Below are 19,691 nucleotides of genomic sequence, written 5' to 3' on the forward strand. Positions count from 1 at the left end.
CATGGAGCAGGTGGAGAGTTGGTTTAACAACAAATGGGATTTTTCTAGGTGAATTCAGTGGAGGGAGGGGGCAAAGGAATTGAGAGTAGAGGATGTAAGGGACAGATTTATTATCATGGATCAAATAATCTAAGCTGTGCAAGAGAAGTGAGAAGATGAAGGCAATGTAAGAGATAAAAGTGTTAAGTTATAAGTCCTGGTGGGTGAATCATTATTCAAGTTTGAGTCCTAAAAGGAATGAGCTAGAATGATAGGAGGCTGTGGCTGGAAAATGAGATGCTTTCAACTGAGATTCTCAAGTGTCCTATAATTAGTAATGACACGATCTATGGTAAGACTATGGATAACTGAGGTGGAATGGATGAAAAGAACATTGAGAGCAAAGAAGATCAAGAACTAAAAGGCCAGGGGCGCCTGGGAGGCTCAGACAGCTAAGCGTCTGCCTTCGGCTCAGGTCATGATCCCAGGGTCCTGGGATCGAGCCCCGCATTGGGCTCCCTGCTCAGCGGGGAGTCTGCTTCTCCGTCTCCTTCTGCCTACTGCTTCCCCTGCTTGTGCTCTCTCTCTCTCTCTATCAAAAATAAATAAAATCTGGGCGCCTGGGTGGCTCAGTTGGTTGGGCGACTGCCTTCGGCTCAGGTCATGATCCTGGAGTCCCGGGATCGAGTCCCACATCGGGCTCCCTGCTCAGCGGGGAGTCTGCTTCTCCCTCTGACCCTCCCCCCTCTCATGCTCTCTGTATCTCATTCTCTCTCTCAAATAAATAAATAAAATCTTTAAAAAAAAAAAAAATAAATAAATAAATAAATAAATAAAATCTTAAAAAAAAAAAAAAAGAACTAAAAGGCCAGGGAGGGGCGCCTGGGTGGCTCACTCAGTTAAGTGTCTGCCTTCAGCTCAGGTCATGATCCCAGGGTCCTGGGATCGAGTCCCACATGGGGCTCCCTGCTCAGTGGGAAGCCTGCTTCTCCCTCTGCCTGCCGCTCACTCTGCTTGTGCTCTCTCTCTCTCTCTCAAATAAATAAAATCTTAAAAAAAAAACAAAAAACTAAAAGGCCAGGGAAATGAAAATTTCTAAAAGTGGATACTAAAATTTCCAATAATTGTGACAAAAATAGTACTGGAGAGATTAATGGTGAACCTGGAGCTAAAAACTTCAGAGAATGAAGTAGAATGACCCAGAGGGTCTGTAGATGTTATAGAGAAGCAAAGAAACGAGAAGTGAAAATGATGAATTCAATGTAAAAATATTATATTCCTTTAACTAGAATAATGAAATAATATTAAGCCATAAAAGTAATGGCTGATAATATAACTATCAATAAAGGCACTAAGAGTTACTAAAACTTTATTTCTAACATGTTATAGGACACTTGATGAGAAACCTTCAAATCTATATTCAAATAAATATAGAATAACTGGGTAGATCACAAAAATAACCAAAATCCTCTACCCTCTCTGTGCCTTTTTCAAGGACTTTGCAGTTCCTCCCATCAAGAGACAGAGGCTTATCTTTCTACTCCTGGACTTTGGGGAGATCTTGTGACTTGATCTGACTGAGAGAATGTCACAGAAGTGGCAATGTTCTAGTTCCAAGCCACAGCTCAAAAGGCCTTGCAGATTCCTATTTTCCCTCTTAGATATCTACCACAGCCAAGTGAACAAACCCAGGCTAGCCTGCTTGGTGACACGGCCCAGTCATTCCCAGCTAACAGGCAGGTACCAAATACCAGACACATGAATGACACCATCTGTAGTGGCTTGGTGGTACCCCCCCCACACCAAAGATATATCCATGTTCTAATCCTTGCAATCTGTGACTATTACCTTACGCAGTAAGAGAACTGATTAAATTAAAAGTCTTGAAAGAAGGCACTCAGCCTGGATTATCTGGGTGGGCCCTGAATGGAATCATGTGTAACATCATAATAGAGAGGCAGAAGGAGTTTTGAGATGGATGCCCAGAGGAGAAGACACAGAGAAGAGGAAGAGGCAATGTGATGACCCAGGCAGAGAGTAGAGTCATGTAGCCACAAGCCAAGGAGTGCCTCTCTCCTCCAATCAGGCCACGTTGGTCCCAAGAGGAGTCAGAGCCCGAGGGAAGAATTTATTATTCTTTTGTTCACGGTGCATCTGATCCTCTACTTTGGTCTTTCTACCTTCTCAGCCTCAGATCAACCTGTACCCATGGTAGGTGGGAACAGTGAAGGAAAAGCAAATAACACAAGTGAGGTGGGAAATCAGGATGATAAGTATTCTCGAATATATAAAGAAGTTTTGCAGAATTAATTTATATCCTTTATCCTTTATAAACCATCTCTGAAATAAGCAACTACCTTAAGAATGTTGGACTAGCCCTACAAAGATGGAGAAGACAAGGAATGGATTCTCCTATAGAGCCTTTCAAGGGAGCACAGCCCTGCCAACACATTGATTTCAGACTTCTGGCCTCCCGAAACATAGCAGAATAAACTCCTACTATCTTAAGTCACCCAGTTTGTGGTAATTTGGCACAGCAGCCACAAAGAATTAATTTATCATCCTAGACTGTTCAGGCTCCAGCCAAACCTCCAGCTGACCCCAGATGTACAAGCAAGCCCAAACCAAATCCATTGAGCCTGGCCCAGATTAGCAGAACTGCCCAGAGGACCCACTGATTCATGGGGATTAATAAACAGTGGCTATAAATTACTAAATTTGGTGGTGGTTTGTTACACAGCAAAAGTTAGCTAATATAGTAGCTCTTTGGGCTATCTCTAACTTTTTCTACTCATGGTAATAGAACCACTTCAAAGACCTATGTTAACTGTATCAATTTCATTATTATTCCAAAAGGACTACCTCTCTCTGCTCATTGCTATGGACTTGCAGCTTCTTCTGAAGCAGAAGTATATATCCCTGCCTGATTGACCCAGGGCTCTGTCATGACTTGCTTTGGCTGATGGCATGTGAGTGGTTGTGACATGTACCACATCTGAGTGAAAACTTTAAGAGCTATTGCACCTTTTGGCCAGTTCTCTTTTCTCCCTTTCTCATGATAACAACATTCCCAAATACAGGATGCCCTTTCACACTGGCTTCTGGAATGATAAGGGCACATACAGCAGCACCTAAAGCCAAACTGCATCTGCTATAGCCTACATGTAATCTAAGCGACAGATAAATCTTCATGGTTGTAAGCAAATTGGGAATTGTGCGTTATGCAGAATAACTGAATAAGAGCTGATACAGTTACTAAAGAGCATTTTTCCAAAGAAAATCACTTGAATGAAGAAGAATTAAGTTATAGCTCTAATTTTACATGAAACAATTTTGTTAATGGGCAAAATGTAAAATACTTTGTGCTTTCACTTTCAGTGGGTATCTTACCCTTATTGAAAAGCATCCTTTATTTATCTAAACTAGCATGTTTATATCCTCTGACTACTACTTACTTCAAACAATCAATAAATACTGCTAATATAGGCTAATATAAACATCAATAGTACCGCCAAGTTTATGTGATACCAAGAAAATCTACATAGGCTTTCTGTCATGGAGACCCCTAATACGCCATAACCTAACCTCCCTACCCCCATACACAGACAGAAGGAAGGCTCTATGTGATGGGTATTGTGCTTCAACAATGAAGGACAGGATAAATGCTAACAAACTGAAGAGTTTCTGAGAGAGTGAATGAAGAATGGTCCTTTGTGAGGGAGACAACGGGAGTGAGAGAACACTTACTGGGCTGGGGATCGAGTCAGGATCCAGCCTCTTCTGGAGTTGTGGTGGACCAGCCATCTGTGCAGGACCTCCAGGGAAGCCTCCTGGGTAGGAGAGCTGCCCACCTGCCATCTGGGGACCATAGTTGGCAGCTTGGAAAAAAATTTTAAAAAGAAATGATTAGAACCCAAAGTCCTAAATGTAGGGCTCACTGACAATATTCAGTCAAGTATACTGCATTTTTTCATCTTATTATATAAGGCAGAGAGTTAAGTGTGAATATCTATGATTCCCTTTTTCTTTGCACTTGCCACACTATTCTAAAACTAGCTTTCCTTAAGAGTAAGTGATAGATGCCTAGTAACATAGAACAAAGCTGATTTCCTAGGTAACCCAAGACCTTCCCCTGAGCCCTGCCTGCCTTACCCTGCTGTGGCGAATATCCAGTGCCCAGCGTCTGTCCTGGAAGAGGCGGGGGCTGGTACTGGGCATTCAGAGGAGCAGGCCCAGGGAGCCCGTCCTGCCTATGTGTTGATGGAGGCAAGGGCGAGGCACTATGGCCGTTTAGTGCAGTGGGTGGTGGTGGGAGAACCTGAGATCCAGGCTGCATAATGGATGGCTGCGGAGGTCGAGGAAGACCCTGGAACGAAGGCGCTGATGGAGGGCCGGGAGGCCCCTGGCCAGGGGGAGCCATGCCCGAACCTGTGAGAGAAAGAAGACCAGACCACTAAACATTGCATTTTTCAACAAAGTACACACAGGGACACTTCTTTTCCTGATATAAAAAAGAAGGCTTCCTTACATTTTTTTTTTTTGCACCACAAGATGAACCTTCATTCAGAAAGTTATACAAATGCTATGTGGGGCATTTTACAAAACTGGAGAATTTTTAAAGGGTAAAAGCAATATTTATAAATTTGGTGAGAAAATTAATAGGATAGGGCGCCTGGGTGGCTCAGATGGTTAAGCGACTGCCTTTGGCTCAGGTCATGATCCTGGAATCCTGAGATCGAGTCCTGCATGGGGCTCCCGCTCAGCAGAGAGTCTGCTTCTCCCTCTGACTCTCCCCCTTCTCATGCTCTCTATCATTCTCTTTCTCTCAATAAATAAATAAAAATCTTTAAAAAAAAAAGAAAGAGAAAATTAATAGGATAAATTTTAACTCAGGTTGCATTAACTTTACATGATACATGTCACTAGTTAAAGAAATTGTATCTGATACAAAATCTAGAAAACCATATAGAGGAAAATGTTATGTAACAAGCATTATTCAGGTAACTTACACTTTCAATAAATTATTTTGTGGCCTGTGCTTGACTTGATCAAATAGATCTCAGAACTAGGTAGAAATAACAAGGGAGATAGGCCACTAACATGCTTTCTAATCATATGGGAAATAGTTGTAAAACCAGACTATTCCTTCTATCTCTGATTATGTGAAATTTGCTTCATTGGAGACTTACCCATCTTGAAATCAGTAAAAGACAGGAAATAGTCAGAGGGTTTGTTTTTTTTTTTTACAGATACTTCCAAAAAACTACTTAAAGTAATGGAAACATTCCTCCTCAAGCTAAATGGCTGACTTCACTGCTATTACAGTGAAGAGTCCTTTGGCCCTTAGAATATACAGCATTTCTATTGATACAAATCTCAGTACTGTAACTGTTTTCTCTCCTATTATTCTCTCTTCTGCCTCAAACATCTGAGCTTCCATTCTTTTCATGATGTAAATACAGAATCAAACCACACTGTGAAACAATGAGTACTATATTTTTTATTTTAGGGCCCCATTATAAACAGCAGAAAGTTAAAACTATCCTCACATTTCTCAAAATAATTTCACTGTTCTAATGCTGATTTGTGAAGTCAGCATTTTTTTGTTTTTTTATAGTTCTAATATTGAATGTTAGGTATGCTGAGGGTCTTTCAATTATTTTGAAATAAATGGCAGCATAATCAGGAAAAAAATTAATTACAGCCATACATAATACAGATGATTTATATTAAAATGTCTGAAAAACACTTCAATATGTGCCAGAGTTATGCCTACTTTTTTTTTTTGAGTTATGTCTATTTTAAAAATGGAAAAAACCACCTTCAATAAAAATACTCATGAAATAGGTGGTCAGTGAACACTAATAATGAAACTGTTACCATAGCTGTTAATGTGCATAGCATTGAGCTGATTGCCCAGTTGGGTGACGGATGAAGTGGACGCAGGACTTGGATAAGATGATTGTGTAGATGGTGAGTATGGTGCGTAGGAGGATGCCGCACTGTTGACAGGTGGAGGACCTGGAAATCTAAGAGAGAAAAAGAGATGCTAAACAATATCATAGTTTCATATGCAAATGATATACAACAAATGTTAATAACTTGTTAAATTAAGTAAGCCCATCTAGTGGGCACCAGGGAAATAACTGATATTTTATCCTAAGTCTTTAATATTAATGAGAGTTCAAAATGAATCATGTAGCATCATCTCATTACTATGCTCACAAGCTCAACATGTCAAGATACTTAGCAAAAAATTCCTAATGTAAACACAGAACCAGCTTTGGAAATCAAGTTGGGAAGCTGAGTCCACCACAGCTTTATATATACCAGGGTTAATGATTAATAGAACAGAACCAAGAAAAATAAAATGCTTTGTCATTGTATCTTTATGATCATTCTTTTTCCTACCCAGCTTTTAAAATAAAACATCACCTGCACTATAATTTCAGTGCCCTGCAAAACAGTACTTGAAAGTGAACAACTCAGTAAAAAGTTTTGAAATCATTCATTCTTTGTCATCTAAAAATTTCATCACGCTTTACCTTTAATTTAGCTTGAACTTACTGTGTATTTATTTTTCCTTATTTTGAATGAAACAGTGGCCACCATAGAATAGAATAGAAACAGTGTTCCTATTGTAATTAATCTGCAGAATGAAGTTAAAGCTTTCCCTTCAAGTTACATTGTGACTTCTTACTAATAAAAATGAAATTTTCCAAAATGGTATACTCTGAATTCAATTTCTCCATAAACTGGAAACTAGGTCCCTAGTGGCGCACGCTCCTGCCTTCCATCTTTCACTCCACCTGAGAGGCTGGGAGCAGAGCCTGAGAGAGGCCAGTGGCTTGCTTGAAGTCCCACAACTTATACGTGACAAAACCAGGACTAGCCTCTTCCCAGGTCTTAAGCAAGTACACTTTCCAAAACATCACACTAATTTTCTCTTGTCATTTTTCTCCATGTAACTTAAATTGAATGATTACTGTAAACAAAACTTAAAATTAACCTTCAAACCATTATGCTGTATGGTATTTAAGCATATTTCAGAATGATGATATCCCACACTTTGAGTTAAATGGATGAATGATCAAATGCTTTTTCTATGTAAAAGTATAAGCTATCCTATAGCAGATACTTGGTTACAAAGGGTTGTAAAGTTAGAATGAATAACATTTTAACCCAAACAATACTGCTTAGCAAAGCTGTTGATTTCCTCTCCTGTCAAAAACTGAAACAAGACCAACAGTTACACTAAACATCTTTTGATTTAAATAATTTTTGGAACAAAACTGAATAAAGAGAGAAAATATAAAAGTTAACTTTTCACAATAGAAGTTTTGTTTATATCTCTAATTTATTAATGACACTAGGAATAAGAAAGGCAAGACAAAATATAACTTTAGTCTTAATTGACACATTTAAAATATTGTTGGTCACTTAGAAATGATTTCAAGAATTGTCAATGATATGTTTTGTAAATTCATTGTTTCATAAAAACATCATCTCTTTTTTCAAGAAATGATACTTCTGCCTTTTTTAAAAAGTCACAAGAGATAGATACATGCAATAATTGCACACAGGCAGAATGTACATGCTCTATAAAAATATATTAGTGGGTGCAGCATGAGTATTGTTACTGGGTTTGGATCTAATAAGCAGAAACTGGAACCAGCAGTTAAATTGGGGGGAGGAGAGATTATTCAATTGTTTAAGAAAAAAAATCTCTAAAACATGTTTACAGATATTTCACAAATGTTAATACTTGTAAAATATAAAATTGTATGAATAATTTATTACATACTACAAATAGGATGAAGTATGTTTCAAATGGAAGTTATGACACAAGCAGCCTCCAATATTTTTTTTAAACCTAATAAAAGGTTAATTATTTAAAATACAGAATGAGAGAATACACAACCATTAGGCCATTACTTTTTGACCCATAAATGCCTACTTATCCTTCATTGCTTAATATATGTCCTGGGAGTTAGGCTTTAGAAATTCACAATTAAATTTTTTTTTCCTAACCAAGTTAAATGTTGCAAATCTTAAACAGATTTGAATTTTAAAAGCAATTTTATTAATTTAAGAATAAAGTAGTAGTAAAGGGGTAACAAAAAACTTTCATTTAGATAAAAGAGATTAACAGAACATTTTAAACATGCAAAGTGATTTAATATTTTTCAATTTCATTACTTTACTAAATTAGTTAATCCAAGGTTACACAGCATGTAGGTATCAGAGTTTAGGTATGAATCTGGGTCTCAACTGGAGACCCTGGTGTGTGACTACGGGCAAGCACTTAATCTCCATAGCTCTCAGCTTCCAAATGAGAAAATGAGCAGATAGAATAGAATCCTTTCTGTGCTATAAATATAATGGTTAAAATTAAGAATCATATGATTTAAATATTTCTCATGTTGATTCCTTCACTTAACATGTTTCTGGGCAGAGAAAATATTCAATTCTATATTTTAATATACTATTTCATTAAATGTCAGAAAAGGGCAGATCCACCATAATAAACAACAGTCAATAAAGAATTACTACCAGAGGATTAATAAAACATGAAAATTTAGCTTCAGTTTAGTCCTAAACCTCTAAAGAGTTGACTCAGTTGTCTGTGGCCTGCTCAACCTCAAATATTTCTTATTTTTAAGTTTTTAACAAATTGCTCATGTAGTGAGCTATATGCTGAAAATTGCTAGAATGTGGAGATATGGTACCAAATTTGTCAAGATTGGACTGAAGTAAAATCTGGATTTTAAATACTCAGTCCATGAAGTAGAGAAAATAAAACCTCTGCCCATTATCACTGCTTTCCACCAAAAAAAAAGAAAGAAAGAAATTAAAGAGAAAACAACTATTTCTCTTATTTATCTTGCTCACTCTTTTTCTTTGCAACCAAGTTCTTAGTCAGATTTCACCCCATCAGCTTCAATTTGGGAAGATGAATCTCCTCTTCCCACCCTCTTCCCCTCCAATCCATAATTTCTTGATCAAAATAGATAATTTATATAACTTACAGTTATAGATTTTATTTACTAGATTAATCCCACCCAGCAATAACACCTTGTAGATAACTTTAGTACTATTTACAAGTTTAAGACATTTATTCTGCCTCAGCCAAGATCAAAAAGACAAATGACTAGGTATAATTTTTAAATTTTATAAAACATTGCCTGTGAAGGAGCAATATTTAAAAATAAAAATGATAAATTTTTAAATTTTAATCAACATAATGACTCTTAATTATATCTTGTTTTCATTCGACAGTTTAGATATTGTAAAAATTAAGAGATTTTTTGATGGGTTCTCTAAGTATAAACAGCACCGATGAAGTGCTATCATCATCAAAGAAATGTCATGAGCCACCTATGCTCTCTGACAATCCCTTGTCATCAGATTGTGTGATTCACCTACACAATCACTGTGCCCTTTGTCATGAGGGCAAAGTAGCATGGTAACTGTGGACACTGAGCATGAATACTAGACTTTTCCCTGACGTTGTCATTTTTAAATCCATTTCCAACCTTTAATTCACAGTTCAAGTTGACGCAAGTGAATAATGGGGGAGATGGGGCAAAATCTGTCAGGGTTTTCCTGGGAATCAGAATAAAAGCAGATTTCTAGGTTGAGCTGTTATGAGTCGCTAGACTGAACCAGTAGGAAGGACAGGCTAGAGAGTAGACCTTCTACATGCCCTGAAAATGGTACTGACAACTGCTAACACATATTGAGTCTTTCATGGGCATTATGCATTATGCAAGATTCTTGGCATGCATTAACCATCAAAATCCTTACAATCACATCATTATGGTTAAAATTGTGATGAGGGAACTAAGGAACACAGAAGTGAAGTAATAGCTGCCTGAGCCAAGAGTAGTAAACCCATCCTGACTCTACAGTCTACACTCTTCACGGTGCCAGACTTCGTGCTGAGCTCACAACCTCACAGCCAAGGTCTATCTGATGATAAAGTCCACAGTTTACTTATTTCTAAGGAACCTAATTCAAAGGAAACAAATGGAAAGAAGCAAAAAGATCAACACAAACTAGGCTAACACCAGTGACCAAAAGCTTTCTTAAGTTCAAACCAGCTGTTTAATTCTTGCATTTCTTCTTTAAAAAAAAAAAAAATCTAAAATGCTTGGCAGTTCGTAACAATAAACTTTTCCAGATCTTCTCCCCTGTGCTCTGGACTAAGAGTTCTATTTCCTCATTTTACAAGTGAGCAAAATGAGGAGGCCTAGAGGCCCCAGGAATTTCATCACATGACGAATTTTTGAGCCAGAAGAGGCATCTTGGTTCTCAGTCTTTCTACTCTAATCCTTGCCCCACCACCATGCGAATGAGACTAGGCAGGGGTCGTAGGGTCAGGTCCCGAGTCATGCCCTTTGACTTTGTGCTCCTTGTTCAAACCACAACCACATGTAAACCAGATTACTTAGACTCACTCATCCTGTTTCCCTCACTCTGTATCTCACAGCAACCATGTCAATGGTAAATGTTATCCTGACAAACAAGAGCCAGGAAGTGTCAACTTCACAAATGTCCTGTAAGAGCATTAACTTGATGATATTTAAAAGACCAGAGAGTTTTCCCGCTAACAGGGACTATTCACAGGCCTTGAAAGGATAACTGAATGGCTTCAGCAGCAGCAGGTCCAGATTCACACTGAGGGGTTACTCCTCCCCTCACCCAACCCTACAGCCTAAAAGCCTGGAAAAGGAACCTAGGAAATGAAGCCTCCAGGTACTCCTTGGAGAAATTCCAAAGTAAACACTACAAACAGCTTTGGCACTGGGATTCTCAATAGCAGCAGCTCACTGGACAATCAATTATGGGAAGGTGTGATGTTGGCTCCCTTTCCAGGGAATAGTCCATCAGGGAAGGTGTGATGTTGGCTCCCTTTCCAGGGAATAGTCCCCAGTGGGGTACAGAGCTCTACACATCTTATATATCTCATACCCTGGCTTCTTCAGGCCTTCCTCCAACTTCTCCCTTCCTTAATTTATTATAAACACAAAGAGAGCATTTATTTCCTGTGCTGTTTTTACTATTGACCTACCTTTCAAAAATCCCTCATTGGCATCTGTGTACCTTCCACATCAAATCCAGTTTTTACCATTGGCCACGATCTGATTTAATTTTTAAAATATTTATTAAGCACCTACTGGCACTGAGCTCAGTTCTACAAAGGATTCAAGAGGACAGATGATTGAAAATTTATTGGGGCATACAGGGCATAGACATCAGAAGGAATCAGAGATTAATACAGAACTCTAAAACAAGATGAATATAATCTAAAATTAAAATGTGTGGTATTGACACAAGTAATTTTTTACATATTTTTTTAATAGGTACTAGTATTGTCTTTATTCCTCCCAACTCTTCTAAATGTTTTGTTCCCTAGGTCTGTCTAGCAAGTCCTTTCAAGGGCGTGGGCAGTATCAAGAGGTCAAACTTTCAATCAATAAACATGCAAGTTTAGAAGGCACTTGTGAGACAATTGTAGTAGAATATACAAATGCGGGTTGGAATCTACCTAGCTCACCTTTGGGAAGGATGCCCTTGGGCATGAGCTCCATTCTGGCCAAACTGATGGGGTCCAGGAGGTGAAGGGCCCTGAGGCAACATCCCCCCAGGGGCAGGAGCCCCCAAAGGCCCTGCTGGCTTCATCATACCTGCAACAGAAGGGGATGAATTTAGAAGAGTATGAATATGCAAAGAGAGAGGATGCCGTGCCATTAGGTTAAAAATGAAAACTAGGAGGAGGAAGGGAAAAAATGGGTTAAGACAAGTTCTCCTTCACTTGCCTTAACCATCACAGACCTATCAATGCCAGGCTCTGGCATAGTTATCTGACCATCATAATGATAGGAGAACAGAAAAGGAAAGACATTTCAATACTAAACAGAAACCAGAACAGAAGAAATAAACTTGCATTTGGTAGAAGCACCTTGCTAGAACATACTATCACACGAAGAATGTTAGAATACACAATGAAAAATGCCATTCTGGATATCAGAAAATAACTCTGGAAAAAAACAGTATGAGGCATCAAAAAGATCCTAACTGTAACTATGAAAAAAAAAAGACCTCTGAAAATGCCTTTGAGTTATAGCATGAGGAAAACAAATGGAAAGTAGCATCTGTTTTTCCAACAAATGCAAAGCAAGCCTTCAGAGTTAATAATTCTTCCAGGATTCCAAATAGTTGGGTGATAAACAATCGAGGGACTCCTCAAGTCATCACACTCACTCATATAAAATGTGGGATCACGTGATTAGTAGATGCTCCTGGAAATAACTGTTTTCATTTACAAGAAGTTCCTTCTCAAAAAATCTTTAAAGGTCTCTCTTTAGAACTGTTTGCAGACATTTTTCTCTTCTAGAGAAATTGTGGTACAGAAGAAAAATCACTGAACATGGGCCAGAGGAGTTCAAGGCCCCACCGGGCCATTTACTAGCAGATAGATGTATGGTGCTGGGCAGGCAAGAAGGTTATATTCAAGTACCTCAATTTCCTTCCCCTTGCTGCAAAAGGAAAGGCTTGGACTAGATTACTCGTGACACCCTTTCTAGTCTTTTAAAAGAAAAAAAAAGAAAAACAAACAAACAAACCCAAAACCAAGTCTTCTATTTGCTCTTTCCACTTCTAATCTGCTTGTTTTGTTCCAGCTCATTCAACTTACTTTTGACCCCACCCTCCTGTCTGGCACCATCATCAGTGACCTCCTAGACGCCTTGTGTGCACTCCTCCACTTGACCTCATGATGATATTTCATACCCAACACCTCCTTTCTTCTTTTATCTTCCTCCAGAGAGTTTATTCTCTCAGATAACAAGAGAATTGACTGGATGACCTTGCAGTTGTCAAAGAAAGGTTTCTTATATTATCATCATCATCATACATCATGCTTTCAGATGTTTGGGTAATACAGAATGTAATATAACCAGGGAAATGGCTGTATTCATGAATAATATTGAAACTTTCACAAAGTTTTCTCTTTTTTTTTAAGTATTTTTTATTTATTCATTTGAGACAGACAGATACAGAGAGAGAGAGAGAGAGAGTAGCAGCAGTGGGGAGAGGCAGGAGAAAGAGGAAGAAGGAGAAGTGGACTCCCTGCTGAGCAGGGAGCCCGCCTTGGGGCTCGATCCCAGGACCTGGAGATCATGACCTGAGCCGAAGGCAGACGCTTAACCATCTGAGCCACCCAGGTGCCCCTAAAGGTTTCTTTTCTTAAAACAGGATTCCTCAAACTTAAGAAAAATTTTATATTAACTTTACAGTCACAGTCTTACTTAGCATTTTTTCATATACTAAGAAGAAGAACAACAAATATTTTTCTAATAACACTACATTTTTATATGATGTTCTAAACTCCAAAGCCAGCAAAATTAGAAAAAAATGAGACTTGCAGTCACACAGACTTGGGCTTGAATTCCTTCCCCACCATTTCACAGCTGTGACCCTGACAAGGATACTTCTATGTTTTGAAACCTCGACTTTTAAACTGTGTCATAGCAGTAATGTCCCCTATCTCTGAGAACTGTTCTGAGAACTGAACAAGGCAACAGGTATGAGAGCATCCAGAAATGTCTGATATATAAGGCAATGAATCAATAAATCTTGGCTTCCTCTCCTCTGACCATATCCCCTGCCCTTCTTTTTTCAAGGATTTATATTCTAACAGAACATACATACCATAATTATATGCACACTTGTATTTTCGTTTTTGAAACATTAGTTTGGACAAAAGTAGAAAATCTACAACACCAGTGCAAAAATAATAATTACACGTACTACAAGAAACCAAAGATATTCTAAATTTCCCAGATAAGTAAGTAAATACCAATTTCATCAACAACCCTCATTTATATGTCCAGAGAAGCAAAAAACAGTTTTCGGAATTACTCATGTCTGGGTATTTCCATGTGTATCCATGGGATTCACATGTTCATAAATTTGTTTCCAAAAACAAAATTGAAAAAAAAAAAAAAAAACCCAGCTTACATATATTCAAGCAGAACTGTTATACACCAATTTCACTAAAATGTTCTTTCCCTTTTATTTTTGAAAATCAGCTCTATGGCAACGTTTCAAACTCATTCTTGTTCAAGGTACATTCAATGTGCCTTTGAGACACCGAGAGCTCTTACGGAACTCACGACCATGTAAACAAACAATGACAGTGCCTTGTCATTAGTGTTATAATAAGCAGAGGGGACAAGCTGACTCTTCCTAGAGGAATCAAGAGAAAGTTCAAAGAGGAAGGACTGCTGGACCTGAATCTTGCAAGACAAGCAGGAGTTTTCTTAGTATAGAGACAGGATAGAGGATTTCAGGCAGAAGGGAAAACCTGTGCAAAGATAAGAGAGAGCATGACATGCTCAGGGACTGGTAGAAGGGGCCGTACAGAGAGATTGTGAGGAAAAGGGGCTGGGAAAGAGGTTGTCCTAGTTGGCTGGGTCAGGCTGCAAAGTCCTGTATGCCATTTGGACTCTAACCTCAGGGCAAAGAGAAATCGGTATCACTGTTATCTGCAAAGTCATAGTCTTGTCCTGGCCACATCTTATAGGTATTTTCAAAAATGATCAGAGATAAAAAGAAATCAGGTTCTTTATAGAACAGTATGAGAATTTTAATAGGAAAGGAAAACCAGACCATGAGAAAGAACTATGCTTACGCCAAAAGAAAAATCTCTAAAATCACAAACTGGTCTTTAACACAGCGGCAGATATTATAGACTAGCTTACTCAACACCAATTCCATTTTCTTTCTGGCTTACCTTTCTGTATGGTTCTGAGCTGGAAAGATGGAATCTCCATTGCATAAATTCTCTTACAAATGGGGTTGCCATGTTCTCTAAATTCAGCAAAACAACACCCCTCTGGGAGACCCTGGATGGGGGCAGAGATGGTGGTTCTGGGGTAGAAAGGCACTGGCTACTAAAGGAATAGTCCTATGTGGGGTGTGCATTTCTATGGACCACGGAGTCCCAAGCTTGGTTCTCGCTTTCTCTAATACTCTCTTGGCTTCTTGATACCCTTTAACAAATCACTTTCTGCTACAGTGACTTCTATGATCAACAAAAAAACCCTGCCTAAAACAACATCACAGAAAAGCATACCTTGGATTTGGCCCTCAATCTGACAAACTAAAACCAAAATTAAAAACCATTTGTGAAAAAAAAAAAAGTTTATCTAAAATAAACAAAGATGTCTTTTATTGCTTTATGTTGTCTAATTACTGTGGCTAGAACTTCCAGTACTATGTGGAATAAAAGTGGTGAGAGTGGACATCTTTGTCTTGTTCCTGACCTTAGGGGAAAAGCTCTCAGTTTTTCACCATTGAGTATGATATTAGCCGTGGGTTTTTCATATAAGGCCTTCATTATGTTGAGGTATGTTCCCTCCAGACCTACTTTGCGGAGAGTTTTTATCATGAATGGATGTTGTACTTTGTCAAACGCTTTTTCTGCATCTATTGAAATGATCATATGGTTTTTATCCTTCCTCCTGTTGATGTGATGTATCATGTTGATTGTTCTGCAAATACTGAACCACCCTTGCATGAATACTGAACCACCCTTGCATCCCAGGAATAAATCCTACTTGATCATGGATGTGTGATTTTTTTAATGTATTGTTGGATTCAGTTTGCTAATATTTTGTTAAGGATTTTTCTATCTATATTCATGAGAAATATTGGCCTAGAGTTCTCTTTTTTGTGGTGTCTTTATCTGGCTTTGGTACTGGGGTAATGCTGGCCTCACAGAATGAATTTGGAAGTTTTCCTTCCTCTTCTATTCTTTTGGAGTAGTTTGAAGAAGGTATTAACTCTAGCAAAATAACTCAGTCAGTGAAATACAAATGCCATCTGATCTTTTCATAGGTGGAATTTAAGAAAGAAAACAAACGAGCAAAGGGGGAGAAAAGAGAGAGAGGCAACCAAGAAACACACTCAAAACTATAGAGAACAAACTGATGGTTACCAGAGGGGAGGTGGGTGGGAGGACAGGTGAAATAGGTGATGGAGATAATGCACTTATCATAATTAAATTAAATTAAATAAAGACAAGTTCCCTATTATATGGACATAATCATAACGACCACTGTTCCTAAGGCACTGTGCCTGGTGGTGTACCTATATAAGCTTGCTATTATGAGCCTCACCACTTCCACAGCCCTACCCTAGTTTCAGGACATCAACAATTCTTGCCTCTTAGCTTCCAGACCAGTGGTCCTCAATCAGGGGTGATCTTACCCCTGAAGGGACATTTGGCAATGTCTAAGACTTTTGGTTGCCAAGCCTGGGGATAGGGGGCGGGGGCCAGGTGGGTATAGGATAGGTTGTACTGGTATCCACTGTGTAGAGGCCAAGAACACTATTAAACATCCTACACTACACAACACAGCCTCCCACAACAAAGAATTAACTGGCCCCAAATGTCACCAGTGCTGAGGATGAGAAACCCTGTTCCAGAAAGCAGTGTGTCCAGGTCTGATGCCTTCTCTACACTTTCTAATGTGGAGTGTAACTCTTTCTAAAATATACATGGGATCATTACCCTTCCCAGTTTAAAATGCTTCAGTTAAAATAAAGCCTAAATAAAGTCTTAGGATAACCCCACTTTCCCTTCCAGGCATACCTCTCACTGCCGGCATTATACATGTCAGCCAGGCTGAACCTCTTGCAGGTGGCTCAAAAGTGCCACCCTCTGACCCCAGCGAGCTGCCTCCCTACTTGGCCAACTTTTACTCATCCTCCAGGTCATTTCTTCCAGGAAGATTCCCTTGATCCATAGGTCTTGGTTATGTGCCCCTGCCATGTGCTACCATGGCACCCTCTACCTCCTTTATCTTGGTACTACCCCCTGTATTGTCACTGTCAATTTACTTAATGCATGTCCCACTAGATAAGTAAGTATTACACAGGCTGAGATGAGGCTTATTTTATTCACTGTTATATTGCCACAAGTACTTTGCTCACTTAAATCTGTTAAATTTGTTACTACATAGCACTAGCATCACGTGATAGGCACAAACGGAGGTATGGTCTGTGAGAAACACAAAACAAGAGTTAGCACTGCCCAGATCTATGTAAGAATAGACACTTCAAGGAATCACAACCAGGTTGCCTAGGTCCATCACAAAACCAACAAAAGGATCATCAAAAGACTAGAAAAGAAGGCACATAAGATTAGGAGATCTAGGGTCACTCAACACAGAAAAATAAAGGCTAGGGTAACATAGTAACAGCCTTAAATAAACAAAAACACCGTATTTTACAGAAAGGTATATTTACAGAGTCTGATAGCCTGGTATCCCTCTAAGAATTAAATAAGGAGAAAGAGGTTTAAATTAAAGTGTGAAGGATTTAATCCAACACAAACAGTTTCTTTGTTGTTGTTTTAATATTGGTAAATACCAGAGTGTTGCTGATGAATGAAGCAGCTTGTCATTCACACACTCATTTAATGAGTATCTTCTCTGCTCCAGGCACATCTGTTGTAATACAGTGTAGTAAATGGTAGAGAGGCCTGCACAGGTGTTAGAACACAAAAGGAAGAAGGGATTTATGATAGGCTTGAGAAAGAACAGTGGTCAGAAAGGCCTACAGGCACAACACTTGAAGTGAATCTAAAGGAGGGGTGTGGAGGTAAACCCTACCGCTTAGTACCACTGCTGTAACAGGTATGGTAATGTGGCAGACAAGCTGAAAAAAAGAAAATGGGTAAGTTAATGAAGGTCTAAGGAGCTTAAAATACAATCAGTGGCTGTGGGAAGTCATAAAAGATTTTAAGCAAAAGGAGTCAAAAATTAGATTTGCATGCTATAAAAATCCCTCCGACACAGAACTGGATGGTTGGAGAAAGGCAGTACTGGAGAGAGAGAGAATGGGTAAGAGATCATTTTAGTAACCCAGATGAAAGATGAATGGCTTGAACAAGAAGAGTGACAAGAGAATAGAGAGGAGAAAGCAGGTAGGAAAGAGGTTTACAATCATCCCAAAAGAATCTGGGAGGACAGTTGGATTGAAGAAGGTAAAAGGAAGAAATTGTTTTTAATAGTGAAAGTTTCTAATTTGGATAACTGAGTGAATGATGATGACGCTGGGTGAGATATGGAATGTCAGGAAAAAACAGGTTTCATGAAAAAAATTCTGAATTATTTTGGACATGATGAGTTTAATGTGCCCATGTAAACAGGTGGGCAATTGAAAATATGGGTCTGGAGCTTAGGAGAGATATATGGACTAGAGAAATAGATCTGAGAGACTAGTATGTCATACGAAATGTTACAGCCTAGGGAAAAAAATCTATAGAGAGGAGAAGAGGGGTGACTATAGAACAAAGAAGGAGAAACAGCAATACCTAGGGTCATTGAGAAGGGGTAGGGGACTCCTTAGAAAAAGATGTCCAGAAAGCCATCAAGGAAAATAACAAAAGATAGTGTCACTGGAACCAAAGGAGAAAAGAATTTTGTACAAACAAGAGCCGTAAACAGTGTCAAATTCAAAAGATGACAGGACACTGTCTACTGCATCTAGTAATAGGGCCACTGATGACCTTGCTGGGGGAAGGGTGGATGGGGCCCAAGCTATGGAGCAGAGACTACATTGAGCCATAGAGGGACTGAGAGGCAAGGATGGAGAGTCACTGAGGGAAGTGAGTACTTGCTTAAGAAAGTGGCTGTGAAGAGAGGAAGAGTGAAGAATACCGAAGGTTCTACTTTGGTGTATTTTAGAGTTTGTTGTTTGTTTTCTTGAGAGACTTGGGTATGATTCCTGGAACCCTGAATAAGTCACAGTATACCAGCCAGTTTTCTTCACTGCAAAATAGAGCTAATAATCTACTGCACAGCACTATGTGAAGATTAAATAAGATAATGCACATAAAGCTTTCAGGACCAGTTTTTGATCCATGGGAAGCATTCAAAAAGAACAATGTATAATTTTCAACATATACAAATGCAGAGGGGGAATGAACCACCAGATAGAAACTAGAAAAAGATGGTTCCTCCAGGATCCAGATCTTTAAGTATTGTGGGGAAAAACTGGTTCTGGACAAAAGGAGGATGCTTCATCTGAAGGTTTTTTAAAATTAGGGGCACACTAAATTACAAGGGTGACTTTCCACAGGAAATTCCCAGTCTTCGAGCATCTTCTGCAACAAACTGTGTGTGGTTGCTACAATCCAGCCTCCCTACAGGGCTTTCCTCACCCCTCAGTGACTTTGCACTCTATACATGTTATCCGGCAGAGCCCAGATCCTACACATCTCAGTCAGTCCTCGATAGCCCCAAGAGATACTGATTTATACACAGCCAATTTCCACCAATGATTTGAGTTGAATTTCTCAGCATTCTCTCAGAATTCCCAAGAACTGTCTTACACAAATATTTTTAGGAGACTTGGGACCATTAGACCTGAAACAAGCTATTATTAGCCTCACTTCAACCCTGAAACTTGGTCCCTCAGAGCAGCCCCTTGATAAAGGAAGGTGGCCTCAGAGTGCGAACAGCCATCAGAGCAATGGTAGTCCCACTCCATTGCTCCTTTTTCTCCCATCTCTGCCTCAAAAGCCAAGATTCCCTTATGAATACTGTATTTTAAAGCAAACAATATTGTTCAATAATGATTTCAAGGCAAGGTCATGTTTTTCTTGTTATTATCATGGAGTAATCTTTGGTACATGA

General features: G+C 39.0%; 1 protein-coding gene across 3 annotated transcripts in view; it reads right to left on the reverse strand.

Moving 5' to 3' along the window:
* SEC24D (SEC24 homolog D, COPII component) overlaps positions 1-19,691 on the reverse strand; it is a 99,791-nt gene that overhangs the window by 77,102 nt on the left and 2,998 nt on the right. For all 3 annotated transcript variants that reach the window (XM_036091788.2, XM_036091789.2, XM_078069180.1), the window contains exons 3-6: positions 11,540-11,669; positions 5,860-6,008; positions 4,132-4,407; positions 3,727-3,857 (exon numbers count right to left, since the gene is read on the reverse strand). In XM_036091788.2, the coding sequence (XP_035947681.1) occupies positions 3,727-3,857; positions 4,132-4,407; positions 5,860-6,008; positions 11,540-11,669 (686 nt within the window). The remainder of the gene's footprint in view (positions 1-3,726; positions 3,858-4,131; positions 4,408-5,859; positions 6,009-11,539; positions 11,670-19,691) is intronic.

This window comes from Halichoerus grypus, chromosome 3 (assembly GCF_964656455.1).
Source record: "Halichoerus grypus chromosome 3, mHalGry1.hap1.1, whole genome shotgun sequence".
In the NCBI taxonomy this organism is placed as follows: Eukaryota; Metazoa; Chordata; class Mammalia; order Carnivora; family Phocidae; genus Halichoerus; species Halichoerus grypus.